The 24,517-nt window shown below is 41.8% G+C and overlaps 2 protein-coding genes across 13 annotated transcripts in view; one reads left to right on the forward strand and one right to left on the reverse strand.

The window, feature by feature from the left end:
* Positions 1-24,517, reverse strand: part of GIGYF2 (GRB10 interacting GYF protein 2) — a 125,842-nt gene that overhangs the window by 57,142 nt on the left and 44,183 nt on the right. For all 12 annotated transcript variants that reach the window (XM_029064311.2, XM_029064270.2, XM_029064231.2 and 9 more), the window contains 5 exons: positions 23,479-23,608; positions 23,101-23,196; positions 21,556-21,664; positions 16,588-16,699; positions 16,123-16,163 (listed from right to left, as the gene is read on the reverse strand). In XM_029064311.2, coding sequence (XP_028920144.1) covers positions 16,123-16,163; positions 16,588-16,699; positions 21,556-21,664; positions 23,101-23,196; positions 23,479-23,608 — 488 coding nt within the window. The remainder of the gene's footprint in view (positions 1-16,122; positions 16,164-16,587; positions 16,700-21,555; positions 21,665-23,100; positions 23,197-23,478; positions 23,609-24,517) is intronic.
* KCNJ13 (potassium inwardly rectifying channel subfamily J member 13) lies at positions 649-10,675 on the forward strand. Its single transcript, XM_007664149.3, has 3 exons — positions 649-755; positions 4,576-5,044; positions 8,527-10,675. Exons 2-3 carry the CDS (start codon positions 4,579-4,581, stop codon positions 9,144-9,146), a joined length of 1,086 nt encoding a protein of 361 aa, XP_007662339.1. The 5' UTR covers positions 649-755; positions 4,576-4,578; the 3' UTR covers positions 9,147-10,675.

Below are 24,517 nucleotides of genomic sequence, written 5' to 3' on the forward strand. Positions count from 1 at the left end.
ACTACGCCTTAAACACTATTCAATAGAAGGGTAAATACAATTTTAAGCATATTTTGATTTCTGAAAAAGGCAGCAGGGAAGATGGTACTGGGCCCTAAAACTGTTTGTTGTCTTTATAAACGGCTCCACTCCTAGTAAAACCCTCTTGCTGGAACCAACCCAGACCACTACTCAATACGATGGGATCAGAAAAGAGGAAGGGAAGTGTGTGTTCCTGGTTCTAGCTTTTACCAGAAATAAAACTAGCCTGGCTTGGTAGGGGAAGGAAGACATTTGTGGAAATACTTCACACTTTCTAGATTAAGAAAAGCTGAATGGAAAAAGTCTGCATGGAATTTCATCCCTTTGAACTTGCAAATAACCCCCCTCCCAGTAAGATTATGCAAATCTACTAAAGAGCAATCCTGATTAGAGGGGGGCAAAAAATGCATCCCTTCTCCAAGTCAGTTCTCGAAGATTTTTCCAGGGCTGCTAAGGTTTGTGTTGGGTAAAGAAAGACCTCCTAACAAACCAGCATTCTTTTCCACATGATCAGAACTAATTGGCCCCCTGCAGATTAACTGACCAATCAAATCAACCTCAGATGAAACCAACCCCCACTGCACTATAAACAGAGGAATGTGAATTGTAAACCCAGTTCAAGACAGCCCTACAAACTAGACTTTATAGACAGGATTTCTTATTTAGAGATATATATTCCCCTCCCCCACTCAAAAGAACTACTTTGCATATAGACTAAAGCATCAAAAAAACTGGTAAGTACATGATACATTTCCTTTATTGGTAGTTGCCAGTAGAAAAGCTTTTTTTAAAAAAAAAATGACAATGAGAGACTTGAAAAGGTTGTGGGTTTTTTTAACTTTTGAAATTCTGCAAGTAGGTTTTTCATTACTAGTGTTTATTTCGTATAACATGACTGTGTGTCAGTGTCTTGCCTCAGCTACATGGAGATTCATTTAGAGGGATCTCCAAAATTAAAAACCTCAGAAGAAGTGAAGAATAAGGCAAATTTTTTGTCACTAATAAGAGGAATGATCCACCTATAACCCCAAGTAAGCAGGTGATTTGAAAATGAATAAGCTGGAGACCTGCTGCTGTTGTAGAAAATAAAAAGTCCAGATGGATCTGCCCTTTCTTACCAGGTGGTTGATGCCTAGCTCTAAAAGCTAAGTAGCTCTGAACAGTTCTTTCTGATTTCTGGACCTATTTTTTTCAGTCAATCAGTGGTGTTTACTGAGCGCTCACCGTGTGCCGATCTCTGTATTAGGCACTTGGGAAAGAACAAGAGAATTGATAGCCACGTTCCGTCCCCAAAAAGAGCTCATATTCTAAAGGGGGAGCCGGACATTAAAACAAATTACTGATAGGGGAATGAGAAAGGAGAAGGATGTCTTTGTTTTTCCAGTTCCACTGCTTCTTCAAATGGTCAAATCAAGACTGTTGCAGGTTAAGAAAACCTTGATAAATCAGACTGTGAAAAAATCTGAAAGACCGATATTGTATTTGGATGACATTTAGAGGTAATGCTTCTATTCTGGATGGTTTGGAATTAAATTATTTTAGAGTAGGGCAGAGTAGAGGACACAAACTACTAGAACTGGAGTCTGGCAGTATTTTCCATTATAACAGACAGAAAAAGCACGAAGTTTTCCTCATCAACTCCCTACCCCTCTCCCCAAAAAGAAGTTGCATCAATTGGGTTTAAAAAAGCCTTACCTAGGCTTTGAAAATCTGTGAGGCTGGTCGGGGGGGGGGGGTCCTCTCCCTGTCCACAGTGGTAATACCTGAAATTCCTTTGAAAGCCCTGCCCTTAGAAGAGTATGACCAATTCTCTAAAAACCTGAAATACCCTAAGCACTTTTGCTCTACAAATATCCTTCATAACAGGCTGCACATTTACATGAAACCGATCTGAAGTCCCAAGTTGCTAATGAGCAAAATGTCCAAGGAATTCACTGGCTTAGAACAGTGGTTGCTGGTCTTGAAGGCTATAGAGGAATGAGTAATCTAGGACTGCTAATGAATACGTGATTATGGACAGTCCATTTATTTTCTAATTCAAATACACCCAACTTCCCTTTCTGCCAATTTACCCACTGGTTCTTCCAACAGTGGAAATCGAAATTCAAATCCGTAAAATGGTACTATGTGCTTCCTTACTACTGGAGAAACATGAGCTTGCAGACTGATTTTCTAAGGTACACAGTGTTTAGCTAAGTAGGAACTAACAAACACCAACAGGATGGAATGATGAGACAGTCCAAAGAAGAGTGGCAAAAGAGGGAGCAAAGAAAATATTAACTAAGAGATCCAGAAAAGCAGAAAAGATGTTATTCACATACCCAAAGACGCTAAATAGGCAGTGACAGTGAGCTATGTTAGTCCCCACTTAGAGAGATTCTTCTTTATTAAGTGGCATCTTGTGACTCAAAGATTTATGTCTGCCAAAGGAACATTAATGGTGCTGGGTATAATTTCAGAGCTTTAAACTACCATCATAAAAAACAGACTGCTGCACTAAGTACATGCTTTAAATCCTATGGCTCTGAATATATTTCCAACAATACCTTCTTTAACATATGTAGTGCTAGATGTCACTAGAATAAGTACAAGCATGACTCTAACGAAGCTAAGTACCCATCTGAATGTGAAGAAACAAAAAGTAACTGTTTTTGCCAGATTCAATTTTCAGGAAAATAGAAAACCAGAACACAAACTGAAAAGAATTAGCTGGGGGTGAGGGGGCGGGGCGGCATATGTGTGGGTGGGTATGCATGCACCATTGATCATTACTTCTAGGGACTGGATATGAACTCATCAACTTGGGGGCAGTTTTATAGTTGAGGCAGGAATAACAACAACATGAAATAGAAAAGGTGGACTTGGAGATCCAGCCAGGGCACATGGGCAACTACCTACCACATAGAAAAATAAGTACATGTAATGACCTGGAAAACGTATTTTTTCAAATTTTTTATCTATAATTACAACTGGTGGTTTTAAAAATCAAATACTGTCATTTTTACCTGTCCTTAAAACACTTTCAGTATCTTAATAATAATAATAATGTTGGTATTTGTTAAGCGCTTACTATGTGCCGAGTACTGTTCTAAGCGCTGGGGTAGACACTGGGGAATCAGGTTGTCCCACGTGGGGCTCACAGTCTTAATCCCCATTTTACAGCTGAGGTAACTGAGGCACAGAGAAGTGAAGTGACTTGCCCACAGTCACACAGCTGACAAGTGGCAGAGCTGGGATTCGAACTCATGACCTCTGACTCCAAAGCCCGTGCTCTTTCCACTAAGTCATGCTGCCTCTCTTCCATATTTATGATTCTAATGTGCAGTGCATTTTAACTCTTGAAATGATGACAATTATGATATCTCTTAAGCATTTAATGTTCTAAGCACTGGGGTAGAGATCAGTTCATCAGGTTGCACGTGTTCCCTGTCCCTCATGGGGCTCGAGGACAGGTCTTTAATCCCCATTTTTCAGATGAGGAAACAGACACAGAGAAGTTAGGTTACTCGTCCAAGGCCACACAGCAGGCCACTGGCAGAGCTGGGATTAGAATCCCGGTCCTCTGACTCCCAGGCTCATGCTCTTTCCATTAGGCCACACAGCTTCTCTATATTTCACGGCAAGTTCTATTCCTTTTTTATAAGAAAGAATAACAGGGAAGGCCAATCCAGTATTTCTATGGGGCTTTTCTTCCCCTGACTTCTCTGATATAAATAGGTCCCTTCTCCCTCACTCATCCACGTGATGAGTGACAATTTACCCTTATTCGTCTCTTTTAGATGAAAGAGAGGCTAAAAGTTTTCTCTTTTTTCTTAGTAAAGCCTTCTACCAGCAACAGCCTAAAATATTCCATAAAGCAAGCGTTCCAGCAAGGAGTTGGTGAAGTAGTGAAAATACAGTTTGAGTTGAATACACCTGAGGCCGTTTAATACGGAAAGCTACTCCCCGTAAAAAAATTTCATCTGCCGCTCACGTTTATAACGATTGCCTAACGTAAACTCTTTAGATCACTGCTTTATAGGGGTGAAATCAAATAATTGGAACCATTACAATGACAGCCCCGTGAGGGGAGGGAACTCTTGGCCTGTTTCACCCACCTTATGCAGTGCACTACAGGTACAAAACACTACTGTAGTTAACGGTGAACAGAAAATAAAGTTGAAAAAGCACGTGAAGGGCTATAGAACTTTAGCAGTCTATAAATCTGGCTGCACATTTTAACCATGGCCTGCCACCCTTCTAGACTGTGAGCTCATGGTGGGCAGAGAATATCTCTGCTACATTGTTCTCTCCCATGCGCTTAGTACAGTGTTCTGCACACATAAAGCGCTCAAAAAATGATTTATCATTTGAATGTGAGTTGGGAAATGGGAAAACAATGTGAAGTCTAGTCTGACAGCACTCACTGCCACGGAGAGCAATAGCTAAACTCACTCGAGTTATTCCCTCCTGGTGCACATGTGAGCGTTCATTTTTTGCAGAACTCGGTCCCGTCCGAGGTTTAGGATCCTTAAACGAAAACCGCCAAAGACTGATTCACTCTTTTCATTACAGAGGATGACGGACGGCAGTAAGAGCAAAACCACTGCCCCTCTCCTGACTCAGAGATACCAGAGGATGGTCACCAAAGATGGCCACAGTACCCTCCAAATGGACGGAGCCCAAAGAAGAGGCCTAGCTTATCTGCGTGACGCTTGGGGAATCTTAATGGACATGCGTTGGAGGTGGATGATGCTGGTCTTTTCGGCTTCTTTTGTCATCCACTGGCTTCTCTTTGCAGTGCTCTGGTACGTACTGGCGGAGATGAACGGCGATCTGGAGTTAGACCACGACGCCCCTCCTGAAAACCACACTATCTGTGTCAAGTATATCACCAGTTTCACGGCCGCGTTCTCCTTCTCCCTGGAGACACAACTTACAATTGGCTACGGTACCATGTTCCCAAGCGGCGACTGCCCCAGTGCCATTGCCCTGCTTGCTATACAGATGCTCCTGGGACTCATGCTTGAGGCCTTTATCACAGGTAATTTATATTCGGGCGGAAACAGTGTCATTACGGAGATACGGACTTCCTGACTAAAAAGCTGGGTGCAGAAATTTGATCTCGGAGAGTTTGCAGATTTCTCAGATCCTCCCGAGAAGCGCGAAGGAGTTCACTTAAAATAGCAGCATCCGTAAGGGGTTTTAACTCGTTTTGTTTCTGTAGGAGAGCCTTCACGTGTCACTTTATCATATAAAAAGTCACTAAGAGTGTAGCCTAGAGGAAGGAGTACGGGCCCGGGAGTCAGAGAGCTGGGTTTTGTCACTTTTCCAATAAGTAACTTTGGGCAAGTTACTTAATGTCTCTGTGTCTCAGTTTCCTCATCTGAAAATGGGAATTAAACACCTGTCCTCCCTACCCCACAGACTGTGAGCCCCAAATGGGATGGGGACTTCCTGCTTATCTGTATCTATCTTAGCACTTAGTTCAATGCGTGGCACATAGTAAATGCTTAACAAATATCACGATTATTATTCATTTCCAACCATCTGCCTTGAAGGCATTAAAGATCTACGGAGAACAGAATTAAACCATTAGCTCTTGAAGGGCAGAGAGCTCATCTCTTCCACAGTATATTCCAAGGACCTAGAGTGTTCTAATAAATGCAGTTGATATTCAACCAGGAACTTATGTTTGATTTCAAACACAATGAGATGTATTTTTGTTCATATCTGAGAAGGAAAACTTTCAAGGAGATGAAAAGATGCATTCAATTAACCACGAAGGTTACACTTTCCCTTGTCTCTGTTGAACCACACATTCAGTACATAAAACCAAAAGAGGTACTACATATAAATAGAATTGCTCTACAGTATTCTCAAGGCTGGCAAATTCACTCAATTTTTCACCTAAGCAAGGTCTGCCAAATCAAATCCTATAAAATTTATCTGAATGAGCCTAGGTAAGTGTATTGTTCTCAGAGTAAACTAAAAGATTGAAGTCTTGGATCCTAAATGCAACATTTAGAAACATTTAGTCTTCTTTAGAAACACAAAAAGTTCATAATAATTCTTAATATTAATAATCCTTAATAATCCTTAATCCTTAATATAATAAATTTATAATAATCCTTATCTACCATTCAGCAAAATTCTAGTGCGGAGGGGTTGCCAGGGGTGTTTGAAATGCCCCCAGAAATCCAAATACAATAAGCAGAGCCTTTTTAAAATTATATTGAGTTAGTTTAATATGTTATATTTATATCTCTCTAGGCTGTAAGCTCATTGTGGGCAGGGAATGTATTTATTATTCTACTGGACTCTCCCAAGGGTTTAGTACAGTGCTCTGCAGACAGTAAGTGCTCAATAAATACAACTGAATGACTGAACACCAACCAGTGCTATTTAATGGGCACTTACTGTGTGCAGAGCATTGTAGTAAGCACTTGGGAAAGTACAAGAGAGTTGGTAGACTCGTTCCTTGCTCACAAGGAACTTAAAGTCTAAAGGGGGAGATGGACATTAAAGTAAGGTACAGATATGTACAGAGTACTATAAATAAAATATTGTGATTGTCACATAATTAATGCCCTTAGACTTTCATATGTATTGGCATCATTACACTGCTAGTCTTAATATCACTAACATTTAGTCTAGAGCGGTGGCTTTCGAACATTTTTTTCAGAGCCACAAATTTTCTTTTAATTACACCAGGATAAAAAATGAAATTAGCCTAATATAAAGAGCATGAAACCAGGTATCAGGAGACCTAGATCCTAATCTCAGTTCTGCTTCTGATTTGCTGTGCTTCGGGCAAAACATTAACCTCTCTGTCTTTAGGTTTCTTCATCTTACTTTCTACTCCAATTTCTACTCATCCTAACTCAAATTGTGAGCTTTGTGTGGGATAGGAACGGTCCAATCTGATTATCTTGCATCTTCCCCTGTGCTTAACACAATGCTTGACAAAATAGTAAAGACTTAATATGATAAAAATAGGTTTAGAGTTGAAAGTGTCTACATGAATAAGAACTCTTTAAACGTAAAAGCTGTCACCGGAAGCATTAATTACATGTTCAATATTTTGTTTGCGGCTGCATCAATATTCTCAGGTGACAATCCATCCATCAATCGTACTTACTGAGCGCTTACTGTGTGCACAGCATAGTATTAAGTATTTGGGTGAGTACAATTAGACTGTAAGCCCGTCAAAGGGCAGGGACTGTCTCTACCTGTTACCGCTTTGTACATTCCAAGTGCTTAGTACAGTGCTCTGCACATAGTAAGTGCTCAATAAATACTATTGAATGAATGAATGAATATAACAGAATTGGCAACCATGTTCCCTGTTCACAAGGAGCTTACAGTCTAGAGGCGGCGACAGACATTAAAATAAACTGTGGATATGTACATATGTACTTTTGGGCTGAGGATGGGGTGAATATCAAGTGCTTAGAGGGTAGAAGACCAAGTACGTAGGCAACGTAAAAGGAAGGAGATGGGCAAATGGGGGTTTTGTCGGAAAAGGCCTCTTGGAGGTTGGGGAGAGTGTTGGTTTGGCAAGTATGAAGGAGGGAGGGAATTTCAGACCAGAGGAGGAAACGGGCGAGAGCTTGGTGGCGAGATAGACGACATGGAGGTTCAGTAAGTAGGTTGGTATTACAGGAGGTGAGTGTGTTGGTTGTAGTAGGAAATCAGTGAAATAAGATAGGAATGAACAAGGTGATTGAAGGCTTTAAAGTGACGGAAAAGAATTACTATTTGATGCGGAGGTGGATGGGTAACCATTAGTGGTCCTTGAGGAGTGGGGAAACATGGACTGATTCATCTAGAATTTCATGAAACCTTAAGAATTCCATGATCATGTATGTGGGGAAATAGGAACAGAATACCAGTAAGGGAAAATTGTCATTAAATATACCTCCCTCTCTAGAATATAAGCACTTTCTACCAACTCGGTTTTACAATACTCTCCCAACCACTTAGTACAGTGCATGGGCTAGAGCACAGCCTGGAAGTCAGAAGGACCTGGGTTCTAATCCTAGCTCTGCCATTTCTCTGTTGTGAGACCTTAGGCAAGTCGCTTATCTTCTCTGTCCCATTACCTCATCTGTAAAATGAAGACTAAGACATGAGGGACCTGATTACCTCGTATCTACCCCAGTGCTTAGTTTACGGCCTGACACGTAGGTAGCACTTAATTAAAAAAAAAAAATCACTCAAAATACCTCATTAATACTACAATAGATGTCAAAATAGTAGAAAAGAAAAAGGATAAAATCTGCATAAACAAAAAGTGAAAGTCAAATTTCTGAAGGGGTCGTGCAAATATTTTCACGGCCCTCTTTTTTCTCTCCCTCATGCAGACGACAGTGCCTTATCGGAGTATAACTGGGCACTCGATCTCTAAATTGATGATAAGGAAGCTTAATTATATTATATTTCATCACTGACGATACTGCTTAAAAAGGTTCACTGTAACGTCTCCATCTTCTTTAACTGAACTGATCTCCTTCTCTTATTTAGGGGCCTTCGTGGCAAAGATTGCCCGACCAAAGAACAGGGCTTTCTCGATCCGCTTTACCTATTCTGCCGTAGTAGCTCACACCGATGGCCAGCCGAACCTCATTTTCCAAGTGGCCAACACTCGCCCAAGCCCGCTAACCAGCGTTCGAGTCTCTGCCGTTCTCTACCAGGAACGTGAAAATGGCAAACTGTACCAGACGACTGTGGACTTCCACCTGGACAACGTCAGCACAGAAGAATGCCCATTTTTCATTTTTCCGCTGACCTACCATCACCCCATCACGTCATCCAGTCCTCTGGCTACTCTTCTTCGGCAGGAAACGCCTCACCACTTCGAGCTAGTCATTTTCCTCTCTGCTACACAGGAGGGAACAGGAGAGACATGCCAAAGGAGGACATCCTATCTACCATCTGAGATCATGTTACATCACTGTTTTGCCTCAGTGCTGACCCGAGGCTCCAAAGGTGAATATCAAATCAAGATGGAGAATTTCGATAAGACCATCCCTGAACTCCCTGCAGCAGACTCTAAGAGCCCAGAGAGGACTGACCTGGAAATCCGTATCAATGGACAGCACATTGATAACTTCCAGATTTCTGACCTTGGATTGGTCGGATAGGTTTGGATCCTGGCTCCATTCGTGTTAATGCATTAAAACTACCCAGCTGAACTTACAGCTTATTTCCCTTCATCATTTAACTGATGTCCTATTCTCTATCCCTCTACACCTATCCAGTGCATACGAAACCAAGTGCATGATGTATGCATGCCCACGTTAACTAAAGTGAGTGGCTAAACTGCACCGTACTGAATGCAAACTTCAGAACAAACCCTAGCAAAGTAGAAATGCTACCTGCTGAATTTACTAGGCTATGATTAAAACTGCATTAACCCTGAAATAGAGAATTGAAGACTCCCACAGCTGATCAAGTTTAATTAAACAATACAGCAGTGTCAAAGGAGTAAAATGGACAATATGAAAACAGTAGACCTCATACAAAACTGACTAAAACCCCTAGTTTACAATAAAGATGTAATTCCGACTCTAAATAAGTCCCATTAATATAAAGGCTCTAAACTCTGCTTATGTGTCACAGCTTTCCAAATCTGTCCAGATTTTACTAAAATTATCACAAAGGGGAAGTGAAGAGGAATCCTGTTTTTTTTGTATTAGACAAAATTATGAGAAACTTTGGCCTTAAGCTTTTTCTTCCTAAGAATTGAAGGTATCTATAAAGTGATGAGATATCAAGTGTTTAGAATTTTTAAATCAGCATACAAAATACAATTGTGTATAAAAGACACAAATATGTCTCCCTAGACCTCAAAGAGCAATCTAATGGTGTGTTTTTTTAAAGATAAAGGTAATGCTTTCTTTCATATATTAATTCCTATACTTTCAAATCTTTTGGTAGAGGTATCTAACAATAAACTGAATATAAAAGGTATGTAAATCTAATGAGCTCCAAGATAAGAATGAATGCATAGTGCAATATTCTGCACAAAAAAACTTAAGTGCCCAAAATAAGAATGAATATACTATCTCACTTGGCTTAGAAAATCAGAATCAACCAAGTTTACGTGCATTTGTTTAAACATCACAATTCCACATAAATCTAAATTTAAAAGGAGACCTTGCATATGATGCAGTCGTCTTCCTTTCCCAAAAAGCTTCTAGTCACATCAAAATATATTTAATTTTTTCTCAAAAAACGAGGGTCTGTGTCCAATCTGATTATCTTGTACCTGCCCCAGTGCTTACAACAATGCTTGGCGTAAGTAAAGCGCTTAAAATACCATAAAAAAAATAAAAACAGTTAGGTTGGACACAGTCCATGTACCACATGGGGCTCACAGCCTTAATCCCCATTTTATAGGCTGAGGCAACCGAGGCACAGGGAAGTAAAGTGACATACCCAAGGTCACACAGCAGACAAATGGCAGAGCCAGGCTTGGAACCCAGGTCCTCTGACTCCCAGGCCTAGATTACACTAGGCCATGCTGCTTTAACACACACCACCTTAAAATCTTGAAAACAAAAGGTGTTTACAAGTTCACAAACCCACAGAAGTTTCAGAAAATAAGCAAAAATAATTTTGACCATTCCCTCCTTCTGAAGTATCCCATTAAAAAGCAGATGTACTCGCATTATCAGTATTCTGGTGTCTTTTTTTTAACAATTTCTCCAATTTGAGATGATCTACAGAGGTGATATTTTCTTTGGAGAGGTATGAGCCAGTCAAAAAACTGTCACTAGCTACCATGTTTGGACAGTCAGGCACAGAATGATGGGTGATTCATGTGAAAAATAAAAAAACTGCAGGTCCCCCTGATTCCTACTCTTCGTACTATTTGCCTTGCTCATTTTGCTCTTGGATCTTGTGATAGGAAGAAGCCCGGTTCAATCACTAGAACATATAATCATGGAGCTAACTAAGGATTCAATAGTGGCAAACTGGATTCAGTCCCTTATCATATACAATGCCTGAACTGAGTTTTCTCCCACTAGCCCACCTAAAATTTCATATTATTGGAAGCAGTGGAATGACTGAAATTTCCATTTTTTTTCCAGTGTGTGAACATGCCTGCATGTATGTTCTGTTTGCATGTGTGTATAATTGACCTCCTTACTTGAAGATGACACTACTGATGAAATTTTATCAAACTCTGGCTTATAAACTTGATGCGGAAATGAAAGACCCTAACTTGCACACAGGCTACCTCCTCTTTCAATATTCCTTTCATTAAAATGCACCAGTTTACATTTGCTCTCAAATGTATTTTTCCTATGTTCATATTCTTATTAGTGCTATTTTTGTCCATAATATTTGCAGCACCCACTCATTTAACATTTGCCGCAAGCTTTATTATTGAAACTAAATCAAATTAGTCCTAAATAAGATGGCCCACGTGATATCACAACAGAATTACATATTAAGAACAGGATACTCAACACTGAATGTTTTGCCAAGTAAATGTTTCCGACTTAACAGTACTGAAAATTTATCTTTCAATGCTGGAGGCTGCTCCCTTTTTCTTTCCCCTACCATCCTGACCCCAGCAAAGAGGAAGTTAGTGGCTACTGCACCTCACATGTATCTGGTCTTCACCTCCAGTTCCACCCATTTTGATTTATGGCTGGGGGGAAGAGAAGGGGCCAGCAGGCTGGGTGAATATTAATCTGCAGTAAAAGGTGATGGAAATACCTTTACACATTTTCCCATAATGAATTATCCTACAAATCTGAACCATAATAAAGTAATATATCCCAAAATTAAAGAGTTATTTTTCTTTGTTTCTTCCTTTCTACACAAAATGATGTAGACTACAACTTTACTTGATAATTCAGTTTTGCAATAAAGGTGTAAAAGTTCATGACGTTGCCTGATAGAAGAGTCTTCTAAACAACGAGATCTCTTTCATCCTAAAATTGGGCATATCTCATGACTCCATCGAGGGAAAGTTCGACTACCGCTCATAACCTGGCATTTATCACGGCGAGAAACCTGTCTTCACCCATCTCTTGTTCCCTTTACCCAACTAATAAGATGAGAGAGCGCTGTCAATTCCTTCAGGAAAAATTGTCAGGAAGCTTGGTAGGAAACAAGAGGGATCAAAGTCAGCCCGGCTCATCCTTTCTCACTTAATTGTTGAGTAACTAAAATTAAAATTCAGGTACACTCAATTCTACCAGAATATATGTTTTCATTATGCATTTTGGGTGGAACAAGACAGCAAAACAGGGGAATATTCTTCTGACCATGTGTATATGCCTAAATGTCCTGTGATGAGCTGTCAAAAGAAATGGTTGCATATATACATACGAAACACAGACACGGGGTCACTGTGGCCAGGAAATATGTGTCTGTTCATTGTTATATTGTAAACTCCCAAGCACTTAGTACAGTCCTTTGCATACAGTAAGCACTCAATAGAGTTGACTGACAGTCCAGGAGGAAGGAAGAACGGGTATTTTATCTCAGTTTTTCACGTGAGGAAGCCAAGTGGCTTGCTCATATAATACAACAATAAACAGACACATTCCCTTCCCACAGTGAGCTGATAGCCCTGTGGGGACCAGGAACAATGTCTGATCCAATTATTTTGTGTCCCAAAATTAACTGAAGGCTTGGCAGAGGGTATAAGCTTAATAAATACTATGATTAGCATTAGAGCTGGGGCTCTAACCTGGATCTCCTAACTCTCCATTCCTTGCTTATTCCTCCCTGCCATTTTTCCTTAAAATGGGGGTCTGCAAGAAGACAACCCTCATTTTACAGGAGTCATAAAATCCCTTACTTACTAGTCTCTTTTTTAAAAAATGGTATCTGCTAAGCACTTACTAAGTGCCAAGCATTGTACTAAGCCCTGGAGTAAATACAGAATAATTGGGTGGGATTCAGTCCTTGTCCCACATAGGGCTCAATCTTAATTCCCATTTTACAGCTGAGGTAACAGGCACAGAGAAGCTAAATGACTTGCCCAAGGTCACACAGCAGACAAGTGCAGACCTGGATTAGAACCCAGGTCCTTCTCACTCCCAGGCCCGTGCTCTTTCTACTAGGCCAAACTGTTTCTCATGCTTCTTTAAAATACACCAAATAATAAGCTGTTTGCTTTTCATTAACACATTCACTAAAGACCACTACCTAAAGTATTTAATAATAATACTAATAATAATGATGGTATTTGTTAAGCGCTTACTATGTGCCAGGCACTGTTCTAAGCACTGGGGGGATACAAGGTAATCATGTTGTCCCACGGGGGGCTCATAGCCTTAATCCCTATTTTACAGATGAGGTAACTGAGGCACAGAGAAGTTAACTGACCTACCCAAAGTCACACAGCTGACAAGTAGCAGAGCCGGGATTAGAACCCATGACCTCTGACTCCCAAGCCCAGGCTCTTTCCACTGAGCCACGCTGTTTCCCTAGTACAGAAGTAGTAGATTTAGAAGAAGCCAATGCATGTGTCACTCTTCTTAGAAAACAAACCCCTGATCTATTCCAGTACAGCAACTTCTGGCAGTTTTGGGGTTTTTTAAGGGTATTTGTTAAGCGCTTACTATACATCAGGCACTGCATTAAGCAGTGGGCACTGTACTAAGGCAGTTGGTAACACTAGAGACCAACCAGACACAATCTGACATTCCGGGTATCTTTCAGACAATAAAAAAAGATAAGAACCTATTCCAAGCAAGGATACAATTTATTTTTACGGAAGATGTTAAATGAATCCATAAGTTCTAATACATGGTCATGTCAACCATTTCCCCAACAACATATATTGTGCCTTAATCATATGAAAAGTTGACCACATATTAAGACAAACTATTATCTGCTGATCTTTAAATCTACCTAATGACTGCCTGATAACTTTAGGAAAATCTGCAGATCAACTGAAGATCGGCTGAGTGACCGAATGGATAAGAATAACAATCTGTCCAGTTTGATTTAAGAGCAAACCGGAAAATGGAGATTTTAAAAATAAAATTTCTGGTATTTCTAGCTGAGGTTTGAGTCTAGGGAAATTTGTCTAACAATTACATTATGCCGTGGCTTTCCCTCAGATGTCAAAAATGACAGATTAACCAGGATACATATATACAGGCACAGTATTCATATTTTACTAGAAGTAACACTTGAAGCTAGTTCCTATTTTTGCCAGGCCGCTCCCCCCTCCTGGGTATACACTGTCATCTCCCTATTTAGAGAAGGGAATTCCTTGAAGGTGCCCATGTTCCAACCACATTTCCTGTTTTCAACCCCACTACTTCAACAGGGGTTTTTCCCTGACCTGGTGACTATTTTGGACAAGATGAAACATTCACCTTTCCTCTGAAAAGGTAGATTTAAAATGGGTAAAAAGCGGTCCTCCTGAAGCACAATGACAAGTGCTAGAAGAACACCACCGGAAAATGACACCAAACAAAAGAAATCTAAACCAAAACAGGAATGAAAATGTTCGATGCTTTATTTTAACTTCTTGGCCCCTAATGATAGTGCCAATTAGCCACCCATGTTCACTATCAGTGGTTTCTATGGCATTTTCACACTCGAGGCTAAAACCAACTCATGGGTTATATATCAATAACACCCGATACAAATCAGAAAACTACTAACTTGTATTAGCTTTAAACCAAGCTCTGTGCCTCCTGAGGGTTGGATCGTGAGCTCTGGGCCTCCTCTGCCTTGCAAAACCCCTTATTATTCCTCACCCCACCTCTGTCGCGCCCTTTGGCTGGGCCGGACTCCACCAAGGAACAGGAGGGAATGTCTCCCCACAGGCATCAGAGGCTTCCCACTCAGTAGCCGAAACGAATTGGCGACCCTTCCCCTTTCCTCAAGTGGCGAAAAGGGCTTTGGTCTCCATTGCTGTCTGGCCAGGGGATCTGCCTGGGGAGGAGGAGCCGCGCTATGGGCCAAGAGGAAGATTTAGAACCAGCAGTCTCCAACGGTCTTAGTTTTGGCCAGTGGATGTGTGCCTCTCACTCGGTCAGATCACGGCTGGACTTTCTAAAATCCCAGGGTGGGAAGGGGAGGTCCGCGGCTTCCCACGGCCACGCCTCGTCGGCTGGCTCTGGGACCTCCAGGCTCTTCCCCTGGGCCACGTATCCCCTCCTGCCTGCCCCAAGCCCAGGCTGGGCCAGTTGAAGGGCAAGAGCCCCATTTACAAGCCAGGTCTGTCGGGACTCGGGCTATTTACAAGCCATTCCTGGGGCTGTGGGTGGCTGGGAGGATGGAGGAGGGGTCGGCAATGACAGAGTCAGGACCCCCAGTGCTTGGGGCCAGAGCTGAGTTTCCACCGGACAGTCCCACACTGTTTCCCCGGCGATACTTCCAGCCATCCCCTCCTTCACAGAGGCAGCCAGGCTTGTGGAACAGAGGAAGCTGGGGAGGGGTTTAGAGTGGTAACGACTGCTGGTCACCTCCAGCAGCACCCTGCCTCCTCGGATGCTGTTTATCTGTGGCTGCCATCTTGGGAAGGTTTGATTCGAGTGCTAGCTTTGTAATATTCCAGACGATGGCCATGTTAACACGATCGGTAGGGAAATGACTGGTGTACCGGGGGATGGGCAGGCCCATCTCCTTAGCCCAGAGCGGAGCCTGAAGCCCCAAAGCCCCTGCTTTGGGCCCTTGATTTGGCCCCGGTCCTTCTACTCATTATTTTGCATGCACACCATGACTTTCTACCAGGACACAAAGTGTTTTATGAAGTTTTACAGCATAAAGCAAATTGCCTAACTCTTCTTCATATAAACAGTCTCTTTTATAAAACATCTTAAACCTCAATGTCTCCCTCCTTAATCCTGCCCACTCCTTCAAAACAACAAATGAGCAGATAGTCCACACAAATGTACCTTAAGCTGCACTGACACTCATTTCTTCCTTGCTACCCTAAAGTAAGCGTTAGGAGGAGGATATTACTGCATATTTGACCTGGAGCGGCCCTTCGGACCCTCTGTTAGATTCACTAGGTGACAACTGCATTTTTAGATTAATTTGGCCACACGAGTCTTAAAACAGCTACAGTGATAGCAAAAAAAAATCTTAAAATTATTAATACATCAATTTCAAATTGTTACGTCACCTTACCTGCATCTTTTCGCCCTGGTTTTTCAAACCTTCTGTCTCCCCTTGAAAGACAAAAAGAGAGGTTCAACCACAGTTTTAGCAGCAGTCCAGTAGAGCACTCACTCTTCCTCTGAATTTAATGTAATGTTAACTACAAAATGGAAGCCGCGCAACAACCAAAAAGCCCTACGAATCCCAATTAGGATACGTGTAGTGATCAGAGGTGATCCTGTACTGTCTATTCTCTTTGAGTCTCTATTCAAAGTGATCTATTTCTATTCAGAACAATAACAATCCTGAAATTAAAAGTGTGAATGTAATATTATTTAATCTTTACCCTAGTTAAAGCATGAATAATTCATATTTGTAAATTCCTTCATCCATAAACCCATCCCAATAGTCTTTCATGTCTTAGAGGAAAAAGAGGAACAAAAGAGAGGTTTCATGTAGTGGATGTCTTTGTTCAGATGCATAATTCTGTTTTACCTTTCTTCCCAGCTCTGGGATCTGTGCATTTCCCTACCACCTCCTCGCCCAAATCCACCCTCAACTTCATCAAAACTTCTTTGGTAGAAACCACTTTCTCCTCGGCCTCGGCCTGTAGGAATAAAGTAACAGAAAAGGACAGTCAAACATCCAAACCTGGGAAGTTTTTCATACTCCAAACTGTCATGGAGCCATTTTTCCTATCCTAAAAAAAATTCTGAAACATGCTTGCTGACTCCTCTTTAAAAAGGCTCATTTAGTGACCTGGATTTTCCATTAAATTGATTTTAACTGAAAAATGCCTTCGTTTTACAAAATGTGAGTTTCCACCAGAATTTTGTATTCATACAGTCTTTTAATTAATATATTAGGTAAGAGACTACAGTGATGCAGACTATGGCTTTCAAAAGCTATTTTATATGCATGTATTCCACAATACCTAAGGCAATAAATTCTGTGAATATTTAACATGTACAGTTCTAGAATAATGAGTATACAGAAGAGCTCTGTGGTGAACATATATCAATTAAAAAAACTGCTGCAAGCCTGTCTTATAAAGGAATTTGGAAATTGCACCAAAGGACATCATAAACCAGCAATTCCCCAGAACTATAAAACAGTGGTTCCTCTTATTAAATTCAGGATTAAATTGAGAGTAATGGTTCTAAGACTCAAACAGTAATAGTCAAATGAAAAGTTTTTCTTCATGAATTAGACAATATATTGATTTTATCAGGGGCATTCTCTTTACTTTCATTGCAGCAAGTCATTAAGAACACCATTTATTAAAACACTGACCAATATCATCTTTACATTCTGATATTTATCCAGAAATGCAATATTTTCCCAGCAACTTTCACCAGTTTTGACTGTAGTAATTAACCTGATAAAACCAGGAAAAATCAATAAAAACCAAAAAGGAAGCAGCTTATATTTTAAAACACAAATTTTGCAGAATCTTCAGCAAGAATAGGTTAAGTTCCTATAGAAAATGTATTCGAAAAACAAGCTGTGTTTAGGCCAAATTTTTCTGAAATTCATCAAAATTAGCTCTTTTTATTGAGGTATAAGGCATTTGGATTTTAGATTTCCAATAAACTAACAATTAAAGCAGAGAACTAATTCATTTAAAAGAGTAACACGGCAACCTGATGAATACACACACGGCAAACATCTTATCCACTACTAGACTTTTGGTAGGTACAATAATCCAAAGCAGCTCTCTACGGCGGCGGGTAATAAAAAGAATGGAACTTTTCATACCTATAAATGCTTCAGAGTTACTACTTGGAAAATCAACCTAAGATTAAAGACAATTTCTACAAGGGAGGCAGCAGGGTCTAGTGGAAAGAGCAAGGTATTGGGAGCCAGGAACCCTGGGTTTGAATTTCAGCTTCAAATGCCTGAGTGACCTTGAAACCTTCTGGGCCTTTAGTTTCCTCACCTGTAAAATGGAGATAAATACCTTCTCCTTTCCTTTGTGATTGTGAGCCCAAGATGGGACAGGCACTGAGCCTGAGACAACATAACCTTGAGTCTATTCCAGCGCTTACCACATAGTAAGCTCTTATTGCAAAAAAAAATTAAGAAAACTTTATAGGTAACTATCCATTCATTCGCACTTCTTGAGCGCTTACTGTATGCACAGCACCGTACTAAGCGCTTGGAGAGTACGATTCAGCAATAGAGACAATCCCTACATAACAACAGGCTCGCAGTCTGAAAGGGGGGAGACAGACAACAAAACAAAACAAGTCAACAGCCATCAATAGCATCAATAACTAGGAAGGTTGCTCCAAAAGGCAGTCACAACATTCCTGGGCTATAAACATCACCATGAGACTACTCTGAGATGATCGTGGGGAAGTGAAAAATGGTAGCTGTAAGGAAAAACCGTGAGAGAAAGAAACCATAAGGCAATCCTATATGTCTGACCTATTCACCCACCATCCCTAACTGCTCCCGCTTCCACCAGCTCTATTGAAGGCACTCTGGGACTGTTTTTCCTAAATGCACCCACTTAGGAAAAGGCTTTCTCTGAGCCCTCCGCCCATATCAAATGTTTCCTTTCCCAACCCTTCTCTGGTCAACAAAATAAAATCACACTCCACAAGTGGCTGAGAAACAGCATGGCCTGGTGGACAGAGCCCGGGCCTGGGAGTCGGAAGAGCCCGGGTTCTCAACCCAGCTCCCCCACATGTCTGCTGTGTGACCTTGGCCAAACCACTTAGATTCTCTGTGCCTCAGTTCCCTTATCTGTAAAACGGGGATTACAATTGTGAGTTCCATGTGGGACATGGAGTATGTCCAATCTGATTAGCTTGTACCACCCCGGGGCTTAGTACAGTGCCTCGCACAAAGTAAAGCAAATGCCGCATTTTTTTTTAAGTGGCTGGAGAGAATATAAACTGTGCCTAGGAATCGGTTCTAGACTGGCAATGACAGGCAAATCTCGACCTCTCTGGGCCTATCTCCTCTTCTGAAAAATGGGGATGATTTCTGTACTACCTACCTCCGACTGCAAGCCTCCTGCTAAGTCAGGGAGTCAGGGACGGTTTCTGGATCTGATAATTTGTATCTTCGCATGCTAATAAATACCATGAGCATTATTATTATATAGAGCACTTCTTCCAACTCTTTATGAGATGGAACTTCAAGGGGGAAGAAGGGGAAAAGGTGAAGAGACATTGTATACACCACACCAAGTGAAAGATGCTTCTACAAACTTGTCATTTGTTTATATATTTATAACCTCAATGACAGGTTCAAGTCTTTTTCACATTAAGGCTAAAATGCCTTTCACGTGTTTTTGCTGTTATTATATTTAATAGTTTTCTTTGGTTTTGTTAATTATCAAAGAGTTTCTTCAACACGAATATTTTTGCCAGGCTAAATTGGTTTAAATCACTGATTTCGCACATGACAGTCACTTTCAAACATTTAGATGCCAAGCAGAAGGTAATGAAAGCAGGCACAAAAAGGAGAACAGTGAGAGAACATTTGAATTTCAGCAAAAAGTGGAAATGGATGAAGAGTCAGTTGAGCCATGCCATGGATTTTTCACTATACATTTTGGCTAGAACACGGTTAGGAAGGATGTGTCACAAGAGTAGAAGAAATCCTTCAAGTACGTTTGTGGTCTCAAAACATGAGAGTAGTAGAGCGCAAGTTTTCCTTCATATTGGGTTTTACAAGAACATAATTCTCTCCCTATAGAAGAACTGGGTGTTGTCCCTCTAGGTTCCTCTCTGGGAAGAAGTCAAATATCCTAGTTCTGGAAGCTGAAGACTCTGCTGGAGTCCTGAGCTAAATTAGAAAACTCCAAGTCACGAGCACCATACCCCATGTCACGGGTGATGGCAACAGTAATAATACTAACGAGGCTTCTATGTACTAAGCACCCTAGCAGCTACGAGATAATCAGATCGAAAAACAATGGACTAATGGACTCCTTCAGTGATGGGGGTTTTGAAAGCTTCTGAAATCCCTCCTCCAGAATGGAAGGAAGAGTTCATCCTACTAGAACCCAACTCACACACTTCGCCCTCCTAACACCAATCTACTCGCTGTTCCTCAATCTCACCTCTGTCGACCCGCTTGCCCTCAACCGCCCTCTGGCCTGGATCTGCCCACCTTCATCTCATCTCCGGCAGAACACCACTCCCCATGCCTTCCGAGTCTTATTAATATCACATCTCCTCCACGTGGCTTTCCCGGACAATTGAGCCCTTATTTCCCTTCTCCCTCTCCCTTCTGAATCCCCTACGCACCTGGATCTGTACCCTTCAATTCATCCCACCCTCAGCCCTGAGTATGTACAGATTCATAATTTATTTTAATATCTGTCACCCATCTACACTGTAAGCTCCTTGTTTGCAGGGAACATGCCAACAACTCTGTTGCACTGTACTTCAGCATGCACCGTGAAATTGGAAACTGTGGCCGCACTGGGAGCTCCTTCAGGCTTTCCTTCCCGTCTGCCTCTCCAAGGAGAAGATTCCATGAATAAGACTGAAATGCTTCCACAGTCCCCTCCCCTACATCAGTATTTGGAAAGGAGTATCTAGACAAGTTCCATCAAATGATTTGGGGTGAGGGCACAGTAGCCGCGCCCGCTTCTCTTAACCCTAGAAGTTCTACAACAAAGCAAGGCACTAAGCAAGCAGCAAAAAGTTGAATATTTAGGGAAGCAGTGGTGCCTCATGGAAGGAGCCCGGGCCTAAGAGCTGGAGGACCTGGGTTCTAATCCAGGCTTACCTGCTGTGTGACCTTGGGCAAGTCATTTCCCTCCCTTTTGCCTCTTATTCCTCAGCTGTAAAATGGAATTTCAATAGTCTCCCTCCTACTTATCAACTTTGAGCCCCGTAAGGACTGATTAACTTGTATGTGCTCCGGTGCTTAGAACAGTGCTTGACACATAGTAAGCGCTTAACAAATACCATAAAATATAAACAGAAGCTATCCAAAAATGCCTTCAACGTCTGGCAAGAGAATAAAGTGACCATATTCAACTTAGAAGCTCTTCGTGTTACCTGGTAAAACGCAACCTTGCTATAAAAGTAAAAAGGTGCATTATTAGAGCGTCTCATGGTAGCGTCCAAGTTTTTATTGGTCTAAGAGACAGGTGGAAGGGACTTTTCAATGCAGTTTCCCACTCATGCCTACACGTTTGGAGGCAAAAATGGAAAGCCACATTAGACACGTGGGAAGCTGACGTCTGACCATTTGCTACATTCCTAAAATAAAGCAAATAAACCTGCCACGTTCATCATTGAATAACTTGCAAAATTTGCGTGACAGGGCAATTTGCATTCTCATCACCCTTCTTACGATCTCCTTGGACTCTATAAGGACGATGCCTTATCCCTCATTGGATGCTGTCTGGCACCAGCCCCAGTGCTCTGCACCCCGATGCCATTCAATGACGGCTGCTGCTTCTGATGTGTGTACTCAGAGAAGAGCTCTCACCTCGACCTCTAGAGGAACTTCGACCTCGAGGAGCCCCTACCGCTGTTCCTCCGCCTCGTCCCGTCAACCGTAGGACAGCAGCACTATTTACAGACATTGAAAAATTTCTCTGCCAAGAAAAGGAAAGCATAGAGTGAGTTTCAAAACTAGTGAGAGAGATATGCACACCACTTTTCTCCTTTAGGTAACAGCCTCCTTTCCGGATACCCCGCTTCACACCTCTCAACTCCTCAGACTGCCCTGTGTAGGGCTGGACACAGCGTGTTTGTAAAATGTCATCCGTAACACGTTCCTGTCTCCCCCCTTACCTACTCGATCTCTTCTCCTATCTCTCCCTAACTTGCATTCTTCAGGCTACCTTCAAACTGGAGCCCACCAACCGCTCTCCCATCTCCAACCCCAGCTCTTACCTTTCCCACTATTTCCTCCCTCCCCACTCAAATCGGTCAAGTCATATCCTTTCCCACCTTCGAAGTCCTCCTTCCTGAGAGGTCACTTCCTCCAACAGGCATATCTTGACCATCCCAACCATCTCAGAAATGACAACCGACCAGCTACTTTAGCACTCATTCATGCTGTGACTATGAGCAAGTCAGTTCACTTCTCTGTACTTTGGTTTCCTCATCTGTAAAATAGAGATTCAATGCCTGCTCTCCCTCCCACTTAGACTGTGACCACGCCAGGTGGGGATTGTGACTTACCTGATCATTTTGTATCAGCCCCAGCATTTAGAACAGGGCTTATCACTTATTACTCACCCAAGCACTTAATACAGTGCACACAGAAAGTGCTCAATAAATACCACTGATTGAAAAAGTACCATTCATTGTGATTACGTGCTTTAAGAAATACCACATTATTATATATTTGGTTTATTTGTTCAAAGATTTATTTCCTCACTTTCCTTTTTATCATCTGTAGCTATGCTTACCCTTTTACCAATTCTAAGTTTACAATATGCAACTCCTAACCTCCCCTATTTCATTATTTCTCCCAGGGCGGAGAGAGCATCTTCTATTTATTATATGTTCCTGGGCATCTAGTGCAATGCGTTCACTAAGTCAGAGAATAAAAACGCTGCTGCCGATGGTGATAATAAAATATGGGAATCCTTTTTGGATAATGATCCCCCCCGGGAAGAGGACAGAAATGAAAGTGTCCCCTGTCATGCTGAATTAGCAGAGATGCCCTCCAGAAGACACTTAGTTCCCAAATTCTGACCCAGAGGTACAAGCCAAAGGGGCATGAAAAGAAAGGAAAGCAAGCGGGTGCTAAGGAGTTGGTGGAAAAGGAAAATGAGCTTTCGGTGCCTGGTGTGGCCGAGGTCACAACCCAGCTTTTCAAGTCTTGTGACACAGAGGCAGCTGGAAGAGAGCTCCTGGTATTACACTCTTTAGAGCTGCCAAAAGATACATGAAATTCATATTCCCCAGGAACTTACATAATTAGAGAGAAAAACATCGGTTGGAAGAACTGAATGGCTAACAGAACGCGCAGCTGGAAAGCGAGTTAAAAAAACAAGCGTCGCCTTTGGCAGAGACTGACCTGTTCTTCTTCTGTGAAAGGTACAAGTGCCAGGGGTGGCAGGGGCTCCTCCTGTAGAATAGGCAAAAATTCTTTATCCAGAAGATCTGAGGGTATCTGGAAGGCAAAAAAAAAAAAAAGGACTAAGAACTCAGATATTCCCTCCAACATTAACAGAGAGGAACCCTTAAAAAAAAAAAATCTTATTCACCTCCATTTCTGACTCGGCACTGAAGAACAGTTTTTCTGCTTTCATTCACTTTCCTACTTCCTGCAGACTTCAGCGTCAAATTCAATCCTCATAAATTCACTTCCCTACGTCTAGTTCTAGGGACTTAGGTTGCCATGTAAATAATTTGCTTTTTCCAACCCACGGACACAAAACAAAACTTTTCTTACCTTATTATCTTTTAGAAAAAGTGCTAACATTTCTTCTCTCCCATAGCGATAGTCTGCTAATTTGTACTTCGGCAATGCTGGAGAAAGCGGAGGGGACGTCACGCTCCCACCACTGGACAGAGCTCGCAGCCTGAAACAAATCGGAGGTAGGGTGAGCCAGGTGAAAACATAATTCTGATTTCTGAGTCATGCGCTGATTGGGCCATGCTTCAATTACAGCTCACAAGCAGAACGTGAAGCAAGTCGAATTATAAACTTCTAGATGCATACTCTTATGTCCAAATGGTTTTAGAACTTAATAAAAACTATTACTCTACTACACTCGACCACTCCAGTTAGTGGACAAGTAAAATGTGGGGAGGAACTGACCAGGCACTGTTCCACATTTGAGGACGAAAGCATTAGAAGAGGATTCTGCTGCTGAACTGAAGGCCACCCAAATTCTTATAAAAGGTCGGTTTTCGATTCTTCTAAATTCATTCATTCATTCAATAGTATTTATTGAGTGCTTACTATGTGCAGAGCACTGTACTAATACAATTCGGCAATGGATGGAGACAATCCCTGCCCAATGACGGGCTCACAGTCTCATCAGGGGAGAGAGACAGCAAAGCAAAACAGAACAAAAACAAGGCAACATTATCACGATAAATAGAATCAAGGGGATGTTCATCTTATTAACAGAATAAATAGGGTAATAAATAATATATACAAATGAGGACAGTGATGAGGGAAGGAGAAGGAGGGAGGGGGAGGAGGGAGGGGGAGGAGGAGGGAGGGGGAGAAGCAGAGGGTGGGGAGGGGACAGAGGGGAGGGGGGCTAAACTGGGGGGAGGTGAAGGGGGAAAGGGGAGGAGCAGAGGGTGGAGGGGGAGCAGAGGGAGAAGGGGGGAGCTTAGTCTGGGAAGGCCTCTTGGAGGAGGTGAGCTCTCAGTAGGGCAGTAAATAAAAACCCCTCAAAATACTTGGGCTTCGTTTTACTTGAAATTTCCCCTCCTACTTCTGGGGTTTAGTACAAGTAAGGTACTAAGTACTCAGT

Source organism: Ornithorhynchus anatinus, chromosome 1 (assembly GCF_004115215.2).
Source record: "Ornithorhynchus anatinus isolate Pmale09 chromosome 1, mOrnAna1.pri.v4, whole genome shotgun sequence".
Lineage (NCBI taxonomy): Eukaryota > Metazoa > Chordata > Mammalia > Monotremata > Ornithorhynchidae > Ornithorhynchus > Ornithorhynchus anatinus.

Bases quoted from the DNA above. Each gene is read 5' to 3' on its own strand.
- KCNJ13 (XM_007664149.3), top strand. From the start codon at position 4,579: ATGACGGACGGCAGTAAGAGCAAAACCACTGCCCCTCTCCTGACTCAG. The intron at 5,045-8,526 runs GTAATTTATATT...TCTCTTATTTAG, and splicing joins GCTTGAGGCCTTTATCACAG to GGGCCTTCGTGGCAAAGATT.